Genomic DNA, 18,588 nt, shown 5'->3' with positions numbered 1-18,588 from the left:
GATTCCTTTAAGTGAAAAAGAGAAAAGTTCTCGATTTAATAAGAAAAAAAACTGTATGCTGAAGTTGCTAAGATTTATGGTAAGAACAAATCTTCTATCCATGAAATTGTGAAGAAGGAAAAAGAAATTCACGTTAGTTTTGTTGTCACACCTCAAATATGTATGTATAGGAGAAAACAGTATATATAGGATTCAGTACTATTCTCAGTTTCAGGCATCCACTGGGGGGCTGGGAACACATCCCCCGCAGATAAGGGGGGACTACTATAATATACATTAAAGCTTTTGTAAACTACAAAATGCTGTATAAATATTCTGTATGATATAATATCTTAAGTAAAAATTCTAGTTTTAAAAGGAAACATCATCATTACTATTGTTTAGACAACAACAATTTTGTGGTAGAAACTGAAGTTTAAATACAAATTTTCATTCACTTTTTTTCTGTTTATTATGCTTAATCATTATTATCATATATTTCTCTAACAAGTAAAGATGACTATTTTTAGACTTTTTTGGGTAACTATTTTATTTATTATATTTATACATTTCTTAATGTAAACATACAAAAGAATGACTATTCTGAAAATAAAACAAGTTTCAACTTTAGAACTAGGCTCCCTTAATTATCCTTTTCCCTTCTATACATCTATTTCTAATTTCATTGTCCCACTCTTTAGTTTTTATAGGAAAAGTTGTCCTCCTTTCCCAGATTAATCCTTCCATGTAAGCCCTACATGAAATCCCTTATTACCTTACATGGGGTCTTGTTATCATAAACATCCCTCCCCTCTACAATGCCTTTAAGATCCTTCTCCATTAGCTCCTCCTCTCTTCTTTCGAATGGATTTTGCTGGATGAGTTGCCTCTTCTCTACCTACATTTATGTTCCTAGCCTTCTTTTCAATGATGAACTTCTTAACCAAGGGCTTAATACCTGCTCCCTTTACTTTCCATCTTCCTAGTTCCAGACTAGACCAGACTTCTGCCTCCACCAATCTACTGGAATGGAATTCTCAAAGGCCTAAAGAACAAATTCACAGGCTATGTTTCAGTTTTTATTCTTCTTGAACTGTATGCAGCATACAGCACCTACTCCATGCTTCTGTGATACTTCTTAACTTGGGAATCATTCTCTTTTACCTCTCTGAACACTATGTCACTTTTACTGGTTCCTTTTCCACCCTTTCTTCATGCTGAGACCTTGAACCCTCAGAGACCCTTGTCTTCAGGGAAATGAGCCCCAACGCCTCAGCTATGACCTTCTTGCTGATGACTTGTATATCCCTATCTCCCTCCAAGCTCTAGCTCCAGGTATGAAATTGTGTATAAGTAGCCTTTCTTGACTGAGGTTTTTTCATCTGACCACAGAACAGAAAAAATAATTTGACTATTTTCTTAATTCTCCCGAGGACGGTCATAACTAGTACCATTTTAAATGCATAGAAGATAAGTTAGTCCATTAAATACAAATGGGTGGGTTAGGGCATTAGGGCTTAAATCTCTTGTGGAACCCTTGCTGAGAAAGGCTGGCAGGGCATCTCCAGTTAAATATCCCAGTACCACCTTAAAATTCCCTCATTATTTATCATTAATTCCCTCAAATCAGTGACTCTGCCATTTTAAATTCTTTATTCCAGTAAACAGCAATTATTTTCTGGTTAATTAGCCTGGATATCTCAGAGTCATATTTAATATTTTCTTCCTCTTTGCATCTCCTATATTTGAAGAAATGATGAAATTTGTCAATTTTATTTAGCCTTGTTCATCTAGATCTATTACCACTTCCAGTTTATGTCCTTATTATCTGATGTTTCTACAACCACAACCTCTGAACCTGCAGGCTTTTCCATTTTCTTTCATTTCTCTTATGTGCAATTTAGCCCATTATACTGCCACCAAATTAATCTTTATGAAAATACTCATTTCAAGATAACAGTCACGAAAAAAAAAGTCCAAACTCCTTAGCCTGATATTTAAGGTCCTCCATAATCTGGCCTCAATCTGTTTTTTCAACCTTATCTTCCACTATTTCCCAACACAAGTTCTCTGCTTCAGTCAGGTTTATCTATTCCTTCTCCTCAAATACATCACATTTATTCTAAAAAAAGAAAAAGTATTAAGAAAAATTTCAGACATATGAAAAGGTTAAAAAGAATAAGATAATGTATCACATTTATTTTAGACTACAATTCTCAGCTTCCGTTATTCCTTCCAATTGGAATACCTTTCCTCACCTTTTCTCCTCTTCGTGATAATCTTTTTTTGCACCTAGCTCAAGCCTATTCTCATCTACAGGTCTTGTACTTACTTAATCTTTAGCTCACACGGCTCACCTCCTTTTCAAAATTCCTGGAGCAACTTTTGCTCGTATGTCACAATTATACATGTCCTTTAATTTGTTAAATGTTTTTTTGCTTTATTCTTATCTATTATGAACTTTTGGAGTTACTACATGTAACACATCTTTGGCAAACATGTTGCAGCTACAGTAGTTTTTTGCATAATAAGCACCTAATATATAATAAACAAAATACTTACAAGGTCATCTGATTCTGTGTTCACTAAGATTTCCAACATCATGTTTTCTCCACGACTGCTTTGCTGGAATACTTGAACCCCACTTTTCTTCAAAAAGAACTTTAAAAGATTTGAGAGAATTTAATTTTAATTCTTTCTCCATAATCACTTCACATTCAATAATGTAAAAAAATTCTGAACTAAATAGCCACTGACTTTGTGTTTGATGTGCTTCAGAGTAGGAAATCCACAGAAATACAATGCCTTCTGGTCAACCCTGGTTATTTTATTCTTGCTTATGTCTACACGCCAAGCATCTAATGATATCATTTTATACCTAGAAAATAAATCAAGGCATTTAATTTAAAATTCATACATTACAAGCAATCAGAGTTTTTCAGCATTCCCTTGAATATTTTGCAAGAGTCATTTTTGCTTTTAAATAAGAGAATGACAATTTGTCCTTTAAGACAGAAAATATAGAGCAAGACAACCCAGATTCTCTGCTGTTATGGGTCCAGACACAACTATGCCTGTAGGTTACTTAGTGGAAGTTTTCTCCATTAATTTAAAACAAAACTATACATAGAATTAATTTTTAAAATAAAGGAACATATAAAGCATATTATAAATCTCCATATCCTCCATGTTCCAAAACCTAGAATGGAAAATAAACATTTTATAATGTCTATTTCATCTTTCTCTTTGCTTTAACAAAAAGGAAAAATCATAACTGAGAGATGTTCACTTTATCTGCAACTCAATTGCCAATTGCCATCTGGGTAAATTATTTGCAGGGAAGACGAGAGAAGAGAAAAAATAAAGATGACATTTTAATGAGGAAGAGAAAGAAGAAATGGGTTTGAGGTAAGAAAACAGAGGAGCTCTTTTATTTCTGTTTTCCTTCTTTCTAGTTGGGTGGTTGGGGAGTATAAGAGGCAAAGTCAGCATGTCAAATAATGCTGAAAGCAGCCACTGGCAATGGAAAAAAAATTCACACATCCTCTTGAGGGAAAGTACAGATATACACAAGGGAGGAAAAATAAAAAACAACTTTTAACAAAAGAGAAAAGCAAAATCTTACCAAAGCAGAGAATTATAGAAAGAATTGTGAGAGAGAGATGCTATGATCCTTGGCAAGTTGGATGTAACTCATTATCAACTGACCATAACTGTCATAAATTGTTAATTCTCCAAATATATATTTAAAAGCTTTTTTTCCCCAAAGATTCACCCTGAGCTAACATCTGTTGTCAATCTTCCTTTTTTTTTTTCTGTCTCCCCAAAGCCCCAGTGCACTGTTGTATATCCTAATTTTAAGTCCTTCTAGTTGTTCTATGTGAGGTGTCACCACAGCATGGCAACTGACAGATGGGTGGTGTGGTTCCACAACCAGGAAACAAACCCAGGCTGCCAAAGCAGTGACAGTGCCAAACTTTAACCACTAGGCCATCAGGGCTGGCTCTCAAAAGCTTTTTTTTTTTGGTAGTGGGGAGTTCTTTGCTGTTGTCGAAAAATTACCAAATAACATTACCTTGTGCAACATCGTTCTATGGCAGGGAACTTTTCTGGCCATGGAGAGGGGTAGGTGAACTCTGTGTCTCTATCATACCAGTACATTAGGCACTCACTATGTTGGTTTCTTTTCCTTTCTTCTTTTTTGAGGGAGTGGTTACATGTCTCCATGGCTTCCAACAATCGTTTCTGAATGTAAAGAATGAATAGAGGGGTTATAAGTATAAAAATTCTGTAATCTCAACATATAGAATAAATCTTTTCTCTCAGTATACAGAATCATTATTTGTGTTCTTGAAAAACAAAAATCTTAACTAACGGAACTCCTTCCCATTTCATTACATGAAAAACTAATGTGCTGTTCATTGTTTCAAAGGCCCCTAGAATATTGCTTGCCACTGTAAATTCCTCTGAACCTGTTACTCCAATAACAGCCAATAAAGCGTGAATAAGAATAGAGAATGAAAATTTAAATGTGAATTTATCATAATTATTATAATTTATAATAATTCATAGATCACTAATCTCTTACTTTACAAATTCTGCAATCGTATAGAAATGTTCATTTTTCCAAATGAACATATATTTAACATAATTTCAGTTAGAACTGCAATGGTTTAAAATATTTTTTCTTTTTTTTTTTTTAAAAGATTTTATTTATTTATTTTTCCCCCCCAAAGCCCCAGTAGATAGTTGTATGTCATAGCTGCACATCTTTCTAGTTGCTGTATGCAGGACACAGCCTCAGCATGGCCGGAGAAGCGGTGCGTCGGTGCGCGCCTGGGATCTGAACCTGGGCCGCCAGCAGCGGAGCATGCACACTCAACCGCTAAGCCATGGGGCCGGCCCTAAAATATTTTTTTTCAAAGGACAAAATGATGTTAGTGTTCATATGGAAGAATCAATGTGTGAACTGTAAAAAGTAATTGGGAACTTGTCTTACCAGATCCTATCACTTTTTACAAAGCAACTGTAATCAAAATACTTTAGTACTGACACCACAAGAGACCCGTACACCAGAAGAACTGAACAAAAACAAATCCAAACCTATGACAAAAACATAGTACTTCAGATATTTAAATCATGGTGTTGTCATATCTAGCTATCCAGCTAGAAAAAAAAGCACATACACTTCCCAACTTCATACTACATACAAAAACAAGTATTGGAGTAATCAGACAATAAAAGTACTAGAAGGGGCCGCCCTGGTGGTGCAAGCGGTTAAGTGCGCGTGCTCCGCTGCAGTGGCCCGGAGTTCACCAGTTCAGATCCTGGGCGCACACCGACACACTGCTTGTCAAGCCATGCTGTGGCAGCGTACCATATAAAGTGGAAGAAGATGGGCACAGATGTTAGCCCAGGGCCCGTCTTCCTCAGCAAAAAGAGAGGAGGATTGGCAGATGTTAGCTCAGGGCAGATCTTCCTCACACACACACAAAAAAGTATTAGAAGAAAATCTAGGAGAGTATCCATAATTTGGAGTGATAAGCTCTTAGTTTAGGAAGGCAGGAAAAAACCAAACAGCCTTAAGGGCAAAAACATTTTTAAGTAAAAGAAAATGTATATGACAGAAGATGTCATAAACAAATCAAGAGACAAATGCTACACTGGGAAAGAATATTCCTAATATACAAAAGTTAATAAAAATCAAAAAAGAAAATGAGGGAAAGGATATAAATAGGCAATTTACAAAAGAGAAAATGCAAAGTGCAAACATATATACAAATATACTCAAATTACGGGTCAGGGAAAAACAAATCTGAACAAAATGGCTTTCTTCATCATCTCTAGATTGGCCAAAATTAAATGAAGCAATAATACCCAGGACTGGAGAAGCAGAGAAGTGGGCACTCAAATATTGCTGGTATGAATTAAACTAGTCTTCTTGAAAAAGAATCTGGTAATATTCATTAAACTAAAAATATACATTCCCATAACCAAGTGATCCTGCTTTTGGGCATCTACTTTAGAAAAATAAAATCTCCAATACATAAGAATGCATAAACAAACAGAAACATAAATACACAAGTAATTTTATTACAGCACTGTATATAGTGGCAAAAAATATGAAGATGCAAAGAAGCTGCAAAATTAGTAGAGAGTGTTCCCATGTACCTTTCACTCAGCTTTCCCCAAGATAACATCTTACACATAGCCACCGTACACTAGCAAAACCAGGAAATTGACATTGGTACAACACTATTAACTAAACTACAGACTTATTCAGCTTTCACTGGTTTTTATGTGTGATTTTTTTGTGTGTGTGTACAGTGCTATGGAATTTTTATCCTATGTATAGATCATGTAACCACCACTAAAATTGGAATACAGAACTGTTACATCATTATAAAGAAATTCTTTCATGTTATTCCTTTATAATCATACCCTAACCTCCAGCAACCACTGAAGTGTTTTATATCACAATAATTTTGTCATTTCAAGAATATTATATAAATGGAACCATATAATACACAACCTTCTGAGACTGACTTTTTCACTCAAGTGAACGTTTTTCACCCAAGCTGTTTATATCAATAGTTCTTTTTATGGGTAGTATTCCATTATATGGATGTACTACAGTTTGTTTATCCACTCACACATTGAAGGACATTTGAATTTTTCCCAGTTTGGGATTATTACAAATAAGATGCTCTGAACATTCATGTACAGGTTTTTGTGTGCACATAAGTTTTCATTTCTCTAGCATAAATACCCAGGAGCGTGATTGCTGGGTTGGATAGTAAATGTATGTTTAACTTTACAAGAAATTGTTGAATTGTCTTCCAGAGTGGCCTCCCAGACTTTTAGTCCAATAATTATCTACGCCACTTTCAAAGCATTTACAGAAAAAGTAGCAGAAAGAGGCAGGAAGTAGAAAAATCTGTAAAAGATTATAGAGTAAAACAGGTAACACTGCACCATAATTTCTTGATTCTAAGATATCATTGATATTATAAGGTATATAATAAAATTAATAATCTTTCAAGAAATAAACAGTAAATTGAATTTCCATAATTATTTTTTTACTGATAATGGTATTTACTTATATCCTATTTTCTTCTCCAATATCACACTCAAAGTTTGAGTCTAATCCTTCTTCACATTCAAAATATAAAGATTTTTCTAGGGCCGGCCCGGTGGCTTAGCGGTTAAGTGCGCGCGCTCTGCTGCTGGCGGCCCAGGTTTGGATCCCGGGCTCGCGCCCACGCGCCGCTTCTCCGGCCATGCTGAGGCCGCGTCCCACATACAGCAACTAGAAGGACGTGCCGCTATGACATACAACTATCTACTGGGGTTTTGGGGGGAAAATAAATAAATAAACAAAATTTTTAAAAAAAATTTTTTTCTAGGTCACATGGCCTGTGAATGTATGCATACCATCTCATCCTTATAATTGTGAACGTTTTAGCATCTTTAGGATAAACAGGATAATATTAAGGTATAGTGACGTCATGGATATTGCAATGTGCTGCTGTGATCCCCCATTAGTACTGAAGTTTGCCCAGATGATGAAAAGTGCTGCTGGCTTACAACCTTCAGCTGTCAGCCCTCTCTGGGAAATATCCACAGGTGAAAAGTCATCTCACACGAGTTCATGCACCCTTCCAAAATGAAGCCTGCATCCAAGACTGACAGATAAAGAGTACAGAGTCTCAGATGCTTTATCGCAACTTAGGAGAACTCTAATGGGCCATTTCAGCTTCAGAGAGTGACTTATGGGGTCAATCACAGCCTTTATTGAGATAGCACTGTACCCCCAACCTGTCCTTCTGACCAATCCTGTTTTTCCCTCTTCCCAACATCTTAAAGGGTAGCATCAAGAACCCAGAGTGGGCCAGCCCTGGTGGCCTAGTGGTTAAAGTCGGTGCACTCCACTTCGGCAGCCTGGGTTCAGTTCCTGGGCGCAGACATATACCACTCGTCAGTGGCCACGCTGTGGCTGCAGCTCACAAACAAAATAGAGGAAAATTGGCAACAGATGTTAGCTCAGCGTGACTCTTCCTCAAGCAAAAAGAGGAAGATTGGTGGCCGGCCCCGTGGCTTAGCGGTTGAGTGCACGCGCTCCGTTGCTGGCGGCCCAGGTTCGGATCCCAGGCGCGCACCGACGCACTGCTTCTCTGGCCATGCTGAGGCCGCGTCCCATGTACAGCAACTAGAAGGATGTGCATCTATGACATACAACTATCTACTGGGGCTTTGGGAGAAAAAAATAAATAAATAAAATAAAAAAAAAAAAAGAGGAAGATTGGTGACAGATGTTAGCTCAGGGCACATCTTCCTCAGGAAAAAAAAAAAAAAAGAACCCAGAGTGGGGAGCCAAAAGCCTAGGAGAACACAGATTGCAGAGCTACTCCCAGAGAACAGATTTAGGCTCTAATCAAGGAACACTCTCTGCCCCTAGAGTATAGGGACTTGACTGTATACTACTTAGCTGGATTTCAGAATTGTTATGGATCAGTGACTATTATGTGCCTCCTTTCTCTGCCGTTTTTGATAGGAGTAACTTATTGTGGTTATCCTGTCCTTGTCTCTCCATTATAAAACTGGGAATGTTGGGGCAGGGTAGATAACTTGTTTTTTTAATTCACATGTCTCTGAATCAAGAGAGCTGTTCCAGAGGAGCTGCATTTGAGGAGCTTCATCTACATCTGGACCTGATTTAAAGATGAGATTCTGGACTTTGAGCCTGCTGTAATGAGATGAGATTTTGGAAGAAGGTCAGTGTGTTTTGTATTTGGATGAGATATGAATTATTTTGGCCAAAGGGCAGATTTTAGTAAATAGATAGCAAAGATGGCCACAACAATTCCTTCTATCATCATATGTAAGCTCCTTTAAATGTGAGATGGTGACGTCTATTTCCCCACTCCTTAAATCTGAGTTGGTCTTGTAACTTTATTCAAAAGAATATAGTGAAAGTGATGCTATACAAATTCCAAAGCCCAAGAGGCTCTTTAGCTTTTTTTTTTTTTTTTTGTGAGGAAGATCAGCCCTGAGCTAACATCCATGCTAATCCTCCTCTTTTTGCTGAGGAAGACCGGCTCTGAGCTAACATCTATTGCCAATCCTCCTCCTTTTTTCTTTTCCCCAAAGCCCCAGTAGATAGTTGTATGTCATAGTTGCACATCCTTCTAGTTGCTGTATGTGGGACGCGGCCTCAGCATGGCCGGAGAAGCGGTGCGTCTGTGCACACCCAGGATCCGAACCCGGGCTGCCAGTAGCGGAGCGAGCGCACTTAACCGCCAAGCCACGGGGCCGGCCCGGCCCTTTAGCTTTTGTTCTCACCTTTTTGGAACCAAAGATCACTGTGAGAATAAAACTGGGTTAGCCTCCCTGAGGGTGAGGGGTGACATAGAGGCCTCAGTTCACAACTAAGACCAACCACCAATCACGTGAGTGAGGCCATCTCAGACAACCAGCTCCAGTTGAGCCACAAGACGACTAACACGCTTGAGTGACCTCAGGGTATGACCAACAAAAGAACATCTAGCTGAGCCCAGTTCAAATTGATGATTCACAGAATTGTGAGTAAATAAAATGGCTTTAAACCACACCCACCTCCACCCCTTCCAATCTGCCCACCCTGCACATATACACAAATCAGCTGGAATATTCTGGTAGAAAGAAACAGATGTGAAGGAAAGCCTGACACGTGTTCAAGCTGAAAAGGATGCGTGTGTGCACACGTGTGCGTGTGTGAGAGAGAGCAAGAGAGCGAGCGAGAGTAAGCAAGCAGCTCAAGCCTGCAGGTAAGCTCTCCTGTTCCTAGCATCAGAGTTGGTGTAATAATCCTCTGTGAGGCACAAACGGGTCCCCTCAATCTCTCAGTTCTGAAAATTCTATCATGTATTCTATTTTGGTAATTTCCACCATTACTTTTACCGACTATCCTGTAACAGGAATTTTTCTTTTCACATCTTATAACCTACTTTCAGATACCTTCTTGTGTAAGTTCTGAGATTTTCCTTCCAAAAAAAATATAAGAATGTGGTCATTCTGCCAGTTACCAGTTTTGTTTCAGTGGTATATCATAACGCAATCTTGTAGAAAACATTTAAAATCTCACTGAGGTATCCAAATCTAAGTCAAGTTTCAATCACGACAGACTAAAGAGATAACTGAATGAACAGTACTAACTGTCTACACGGAACTAAGTTTGTACACATGCAGGCTATAACGATTATGTCACAACTTAATCCTCTGTCTGGTGGTTGGAAAGTTTTTACATGTAAAAGTATCTTTGTTTAAAAATTAATAAGATGTGAATAACCTTTTTTTCCCTCCATTCCATAAGAATGTAGTTTTTCTTTTTTTTAAGAGAGCGCACTCATATTTTTATTGAGGCATAATTTACATTCAGTGAAATACACAGACCTAAAGTTTAGAGCTTGATGAATTTTGACAATTGCATATACCCAAGTAAGCCAAGATGTAGAATATTTTCATCATCTCAGAAATATCCACCACGCCCCTTCCCAGTTAATTCTTTCCCCTTTCCCCACCCACTATGCAACCGTTGCTCTGCTTTCTTTCACCAAAGATTAGTTTGTTCTCTTTTGTGTCTGGCTTCTTTTGCTCAGCACAATATTTTTGAGTTCTTCCATGTTGCTGCACGTTATCAGTACTACATTCTTATTTTATTGCTGAGAAGTACAGGCATACCTTGCTTTATTGTGCTCTGCTTTATTGCGTTTTGCAGATATTGTGGGTTTTTTTACAAACTGATGGTTTGTGGCCAGGCTGCATTGAGCAAATCTATGGGTGCCATTTTTCCAACAGCATTTGCTTACTTTGTGTCTCTGTGTCAAATTTTGGTAATTTTCACAATATTTAAAACTTTTTCATTATTAATTTTATTTGTTATGGTGATCTGTGATCAGTGATCTTTGATGTTACTATTGTAATTGTTTTAGGTTGTCATGAACTGCACCCATATAAGATGGCAAATTTAATTGATAAATGTTGGGTGTGTTCTGACTGTAGCACTGACCAGCCATTCCCCCATCTCTCTCCCTCTCCTCTGGCCTCCCTATTCTCTGAGATGCAACAATATTGAAATTAGGCCAATTAATAACCCTACAATGGCCTCTAAGTGTTTAAGTGAAAGGAAGAGTTGCACATCTCTCACTTTAAATCAAAAGCTAGAAATGACTACGCTAGCTAGTCTAGAAATGACTATGCTTAGTGAGGAAGGCACGTCGAAAGCTGAGATAGGCCAAAAGTTAGGCCTCTTACACCAAACAGTTAGCCAAGTTGTGAATGCAAAGGAAAAGTTCTTGAAGGAAATTAAAAGTGCTACTCCAGTGAATACACGAATGATAAGAAAGTGAAACAGCCTTCTTGCTGATATGGAGAAAGTTTTAGTTGTCTGGGTTGAAGATCAAACCAGCCACAACATCCTCTTAAGCCACAGTCTAATCTAGAGCAAGGCCCTAACTCTCTTCAGTTCTGTGAAGGCTGTGAGAGGTGAGGAAGCTGCAGAACAAAAGTTTGAAGCTAGCAGGGGTTGATTTATGAGGTTAAGGAAAGAAGCCGTCTCCATAACATAGAAGTGCAAGGTGAAACAGCAAGTGCTGATGTAGAAGCTGCAGCAAGTTATCCAGAAGATCTAGCTAAGATAAGTAATGAAGGTGGCCATACTAAACAACAGATTTTCAATGAAGATGAAACAGCCTTATATTAGAAGAAGATGCCATCTAGAACTTTCATAGCCAGAAAGGAGAAGTCAATGCCTGGCTTCAAATTCAAAGGACAGGCTGACTCTCTTGTTAGGGGCTGATGCAGCTAGTAACTTTTTAAGTTGAAACCAATGCTCATTTACTATTCTGAAAATCCTAGGGCCCTTAAGAATTATGCTAAATCTACTCTGCCTGTGCTCTATAAATGGAACAACAGAGCCTGGATGACAGCACATCTTTTATAACATGGTTTACTGAATACTTTGTGAGACCTAATGCTCAGAAAAAAAAGATTCCTTTCAAATTATTACTGTTCAATGACAATGCACCTGGTCATCCGAGAGCTCTGACGGAGATGTACAACAGTATTAATGTTGTTTTCATGCCTGCTAGCACAACATCCATTCTGTAGCCCATGGATCAAGGAGTAATTTCGAATTTCAAGTCTCATTATTTAAGAAATACATTTCGTAAAGCTATAGCTGCCACAGATAGTGATTCTTCTGATGGATCTGGGCAAAGTAAATGGAAAATCTTCTGGAAAGGATTCACCATTCTAGATCCCATTAAGGACATTCATGATTCAAGGGAAGAGGTCAAAATATAACATTAACAGGAGTTTGGAAGAGGTTGATTCCAACCCTCATGGATGACTTTGAGGGGCTCAAGACTTCCATGGAGGAAGTAACTGCAAATGTGGTAGAAATAGCAAGTGAACTAGAATTAGAAGTGGAGTCTAAAGATGTGACTGAATTGTTGCAATTTCACGATAAAACTTAATGGATGAGGCGTTGCTTCTTATGGATGAGCAAAGAAAGTGGTTTCTTGAGATGGAATCTACTCCTGGTGAAGATGCTGTGAAGATCGTTGAGATGACAACAAAGGATTTAGAATATGACATAAACTTAGTTGATAAAGCAGCAGCAGGGTTTGAGAGGACTGACTCCAATTTTGAAAGAAGTTTTACTGTGGATAAAATGCTATCAAATAGCATCGCATGCTACAGAGAAGTCGTTCGTGAAAGGAAGAGTCAATCGATGTGGCAAATTTCATTGTTTTATTTTAAGAAATTGCCACAGCCACCCCAACCTTCAGCAACCACCACCTTGATCAGTCAGCAGCCACCAACATCAAGCCAAGACCTTTCACCAGCAAAAAGATTATGACTTGCTGAAGGCTCAGATAATGGCTGGCATTTTTTAGCAATAAAGCATTTTTTAATTAAGATATGTATATTGTTTTCTTAGACATAATACTACTGCACATTTCACAGACTACAGTATAGTGTAAATGTAACTTTTATATGCACTGGGAAATCAAAAAATTTGTATGATTCGTTTTATTGTGATATTCACTTTACTGCAGTGATCTGGAACTGAGCCCGCAGTATGTCCAAGGTGTGCCCGTATTTCATTGTTTTGATACACCACTATTTGTTTACCCATTCTCCTGTTAATGGGTATTGAGTTGTTTCCAGTTTTTAGTTACTATAAATATTCTTGTACAAGACTTTTTGGGAACATATTTTTTTTCATTCCCCCTCTTGGTAAATACCTAAGAATGGAATTGCTGGGTTCTAGGGTAGGTGTATGATTAGCTTTATGAGAAACTGCCAGACAGATATGCCAAGTACCATTTTATACTCCCACCATCAATGTATAAAAATTCCAATTGCTCCACATGCTTGCCAATATTCGGTATTGTGTTTTAGTCTTTTAATGCTTTCCATTATACTGAGAGTGAAATGTATAGTGTTATCTCATTATGATTTTAATTTCCATTTTCCTAATGACTAATAACATTGAACATGTCTTCATGTGCTTATTGGCTATTTGTATATCTTGTTTTGTGAAAAGGTCCTTCAAATATTTTGCCCATTTGAAAAACTGGGTTATCTGTCTTTTTACTATTGAGTTGGAGGAGTTGTTGATATACTCTAGATACCAGTCCTATGCACATATGTGTTTTGCAAATATTTTCTCCCAGTCTGTGGCTTACCTATTCATTTTTCAATAGTGTCTTTTGAAAAGCAGTTTTTTGATTTTGATGAAATCTATTTTCTCAATTCTTTCTCAATTCTCTCAATTCTTTTATGGTTAGCGCTTTCTGGGTCTTGACTAGGATTTTCTCCTAAGTTTACTTCAAGAAATTTTATGGTTGTAGCTTTCACATTTAGAGCTATGATGTATTTTGAATTAAGTTTTGTGTATGGTGTGAGGTATGGATCAAGATTCATTTTTTCCACACATAGCCAGCTGTTCCAGCACCAATTGTTGAAAAGCTTTTCCTTTACCCATTGAATAGCTTTGATGCCTTAATTGAAAATGAATTAACTAGACAAGTATAGATATCTGTTTGGACTCTATTCTGTTCCAATGATCTATTTGTCTATTGCTATGTAAGTAACACACGGCCTTCACAGCTTCATGCTAAGTCATGAAATCACATAACAAAAGTCCTCCAACACTGTTCTTTCTACAGATTGCTTTGGCTATTCCAGATGCTTTGCAATTTCATAAAAACTTTAGAATCAGATTTCCAATTTATACACAAAACTCTGCTGAGATTTTCACCGGGATTATGTTGAGTCCAAAGATCAATTTGGGAAGAAGTTAACGTCTTAATATTAAGACTTCTATTCCTTGAACATGGTATATCCCTCCATTTATTTAGGTTTCTATTTCTCGATACTATTTATAGTTTTCAGTGTAAAGGGCTTGCACATGTTAAATTTATAGCTGTGTATTTTATAATGCTATTGTAAGTAGAATTTTTTTTTTTTAGCAGTGCTTTTCTTTTTTTTTTTTTTTTTTGTGAGGAAGATCAGCCCTGAGCTAACATCCATGCTAATCCTCCTCTTTTTGCTGAGGAAGACCGGCTCTGAGCTAACATCTATTGCCAATCCTCCCACTTTTTTTTCCCCCCAAAGCCCCAGTAGATAGTTGTATGTCATAGTTGCACATCCTTCTAGTGGCTGTATGTGGGACGCGCCCTCAGCATGGCCAGAGAAGCGGTGCATTGGTGTGGGCCCGGGATCCGAACCCGGGCGCCAGTAGCGGAGCGCGCGCACTTAACTGCTAAGCCACGGGGCCAGCCCATGTAAGTAGAATTAAGTAGTTAGTATTTGGGTGTGAACATGATGTAATCTATGCAGAAATGGAAGTATAATGATGTACACCTGAAATTTATACACTGTTATAAACCAATGTTACTGCAATAAACAAAAAATTAAAAAAAAAATTCATTTAAAAAATTTTGTATTTTCCAATTGTTGCCAGTATATGAAAATACAATTGAATTTTGTATAGATTTTATATTCTGTGACCTTGCTAAATTTACTTACTGGTTATAGTACCTTTTTTTGAAGACTCCTTAGAATTTTCTACACATATAATAATGCCACATGCAAATAAACACAATTTTACTTCTTCTTTTCTATTCTGCATGCCTTTATTTCTTTTTCTTGACTTACGACACTGGACTTCCAGTATAATATTAGAGAGACGTGTTTAGAATGGATATCCTTAGCCTATCCTTGACTTTACAGAGAAAACATTCAATCTTTTACTATTAAGTATGTTGTTAGCAATAGGTTTTTTTAGATGCCCTTTATCTGATAAAAGTTTCCTTTTATTCCACTTGTTGAGCAGTTCTATTAAGACTGGATATTGAATATTGATAACGTGGTAAATCACATTGCAAACCAATCTTGTATTTCTAAAACAAATCCCATTTGGTCATGAATATTATCCTTCTAATATATTATTGCTCTCATTTGGTTTTATTTTATTAAAAGGTTTTGCATCTACTTTTAGGAGGGGTATCGGTCCCTAATTTTCTTTTCTTGTAATACTATTGTGTCCAGTTTGGGAATCTGGATTATGTTAGTCTAATAAAATATGCTGGGAAGTGATTCTCCCTCTTCTATTTTCTCAAAGTTCGTGTAAAATTGGTATTATTTCTTCCTCAAATGTTTGCTAGAATTCACAAGTAAAGCTATCTGAGCCTGGAATTTTCTCTGTGGGAAAGGTTTTAATTATTAATTAAATTTCTTTAAAAGATACAGGACAATTCAGATTTTTACATTTTTTTTCTGTCAGTTTTGCTAAATTGTATCTTTAAAGAAATGTGTTCATTTCATCTAAGTTGTTGAATCTGTTGGCACAAAATTGTTCACAATATTCCTTAACTATCCTTTTAATATCTGTGGAATCTGTAGGATGTCTCCTCTTTCATTCCTAATATTGGCAATTTATGTGTTCTCTCCCTCTCTTCTTCCTTTTTTTCCCCCTTTCTTGATCAGTCTTACTAGGATTTATCAATTTTATTAATCTTTTCAAAGAACCAACTTTTGGTTCCATTCATTTTTCTCTATTGTTTGTTCATTTCCATGGATTTCTGTTCCTATCTTTATTATTTCCTTTATTCCGTTTAGTTTGGGTTTAACTTGCTCTTGTTTTTCTAACTTCTTACAGTAGGAAGCTTAAATAATTTATTTTAAAACTTTTTCTTGTTTAGTATAAGCATCTAGAACCTTAAGTTTGCCTTTAAGCCCTGCTTTAGTTTCATCATATAGATTATGATATATTGTGTTTTATGATATATTGTGATCAAAATATTTTCAAATTTCCCTTTAATTTCTTCTTTCATCCATGGGTTATTTAGAAGTACGTTATTTAATTGCAAAATATCTACAGATTTTCCAGGTATTTATTACAGATTTTTAATTTAATTGCATGCGGTCAGAGAACATTCTCTGTATGATTTTAACCCTTTTTCTTTCTTTCTTTTTTTTCCTGAGGAAGATTTTCCCTGAGCTAACATCCATCACCAATCTTCCTCTTTTTGCTTGAGGAAGGTTCACCCTGAGCTAACATCTGCTTCCAGTCTTCCTCTATTTCGTATGTGGGTCACCACCACAACATGGCTGCTAATGAGTTGTGCAGGTCTGTGCCTAGGAACCAAAACCAGGTCTCTGAAACAGAGCGTGCTGAACTTAACCACTAGGCCACGGTGCCAGCCCGATTTTAACCCTTATAAATTTACTGAGACATGTTTTCTGTCTCAGCAAATAATCTTGATGAACGTTCCTTATTCACTTAAAAAGAATGTGTATTCTGCAGTTGTTGGGTGCAGTGTTCTATAAATATTAATAAGATTGAATAGGTTTATAGTGTTATTCAAGTCTTTATCCTTACTGATTTTCTGTCTTCTTGTTCTACGAATTCCTCAGAGAGAAGTGTTGAAATTTTCAACTATAATTGTGGATTTGTCTTTCTCCTTTCAATTCTGACAGTTTTTGCTTTATGTATTTGAAGCTTTGCTATTAGGTGCATATACATTTAGGATTTTTATGTCTTCTTGATGAACTGACTTGATTTTTTAATCAGTATGAAATATCCTTTTTGATCTCTGGTAATACTCCTTGTTCTGAAGTCTACTTTGTCTAAGATTAGTAAAGCTACTCCAGCTTGCTTATAATTAGTGTACTTAGAAGTTCTGGTGCACATAACGAAGAAGAGAGTAGTTAAATTCTACTAACAAAACATAAGTGGTGATTAAAACCCATTGCTCATTAACTTTTATGAAATAATCTCTGATTAAGAATATGTCTGGGGGCCGGCCCGGTGGCGCAAGCGGTTAAGTGCGCGCGCTCCGCTGCGGCGGCCCGGGGTTCGCTGGTTCGGATCCCGGGCGCGCACCGACGCACTGCTTGGTAAGCCATGCTGTGGCGGCGTCCCATATAAAGTGGAGGAAGATGGGCACCGATGTTAGCCCAGGGCCGTCTTCCTCAGCGAAAAAAGAGGAGGATTGGCGGATGTTAGCTCAGGGCTGATCTCCTCACAAAAAAAAAAAAAAAAAAAAAAAAAGAATATGTCTGTAGGGGCCGGCCCTGTGGTTTAGCGGTTAAGTGCACGCGCTCTGCTACTGGCGGCCTGGGTTCAGATTCCGGGCATGCACCGACATACTGCTTGTCTGGCCAGGCTGAGGTGGCATCCCACATACAGCAATTAGAAAGATGTGCAACTATGACATGCAACAATCTACTGGGGCTTTGGGGAGAAAAAGAGAAAAAAAAGGAGGAGGATTGGCAATGGATGTTAGCTCAGGGCTGATCTTCCTCAAAAAAAAAAAAAAGAATATACGTGTATATATAACTATTTCATGCACTTACCTCATCAATGAAAGGTATTAGTACCACAGCTTCCCATTCCTGTTGTTTCCCATTTAGGTCAGTTTTAAAATCAGGTGGATAATATTCTATAATTGGCGAGTCTTCACTGGTCATCAAATGCTGTGAAAATATAAAATAGTGTAATAGAAATATAAGAACTAATATCAATATAGCTTTTTGTTAATATATTTATATTTCCTCACGTTACAGTTTAAAATTTCTAAGCAAAGCAAAACTAAATATTTACATCTAGATATGTTGCAACATACTGGCTATATTTTGATTTTCAACTATGAGACTTCTAATTTCACTGCTACTCATCACTTTCCCATTCCACTGACCTAAATGTAGCAAAACCATCCCTACTCTGAATTTTAATTTTATCATTTCTATCTTTTATCATCTTGTCACTCTACAAGGCCTACCTAAATTCTGTTTTCTCATTCGACTTTAGTTCATTTCACAGGCTTCTAACAGTCCTCCATTTTTAACCTTAAACAATTTACTTTTGTGTCCTAATCAACTGACTTTATGAATTAATATAAGAACTGCCATCTAAGAATTTAAAAAAAAATCCTAAAATTCAAGAATCTCTTCACGACTAATAGCAAAGATAAAAAGTCCAATAAGACAAGTTTTTGTTAGAGATTTTATAACAGAGGTAGATAAAGCATAAAGACGTCTCTAGGAAATGAATAT

General features: G+C 37.0%; 1 protein-coding gene across 4 annotated transcripts in view; it reads right to left on the bottom strand.

Moving 5' to 3' along the window:
* Positions 1 to 18,588, bottom strand: part of XRN1 (5'-3' exoribonuclease 1) — a 115,321-nt gene that overhangs the window by 65,992 nt on the left and 30,741 nt on the right. For all 4 annotated transcript variants that reach the window (XM_058551721.1, XM_058551730.1, XM_058551736.1 and 1 more), the window contains exons 15-18: positions 17,890 to 18,009; positions 4,055 to 4,224; positions 2,737 to 2,857; positions 2,542 to 2,640 (exon numbers count right to left, since the gene is read on the bottom strand). In XM_058551721.1, coding sequence (XP_058407704.1) covers positions 2,542 to 2,640; positions 2,737 to 2,857; positions 4,055 to 4,224; positions 17,890 to 18,009 — 510 coding nt within the window. The remainder of the gene's footprint in view (positions 1 to 2,541; positions 2,641 to 2,736; positions 2,858 to 4,054; positions 4,225 to 17,889; positions 18,010 to 18,588) is intronic.

This window comes from Diceros bicornis, chromosome 2 (assembly GCF_020826845.1).
Source record: "Diceros bicornis minor isolate mBicDic1 chromosome 2, mDicBic1.mat.cur, whole genome shotgun sequence".
Taxonomy (NCBI): Eukaryota; Metazoa; Chordata; class Mammalia; order Perissodactyla; family Rhinocerotidae; genus Diceros; species Diceros bicornis.
The sequence above is the reverse complement of the archived record's forward strand: the minus strand, read 5'-3'. Positions and strand labels throughout refer to the sequence as shown.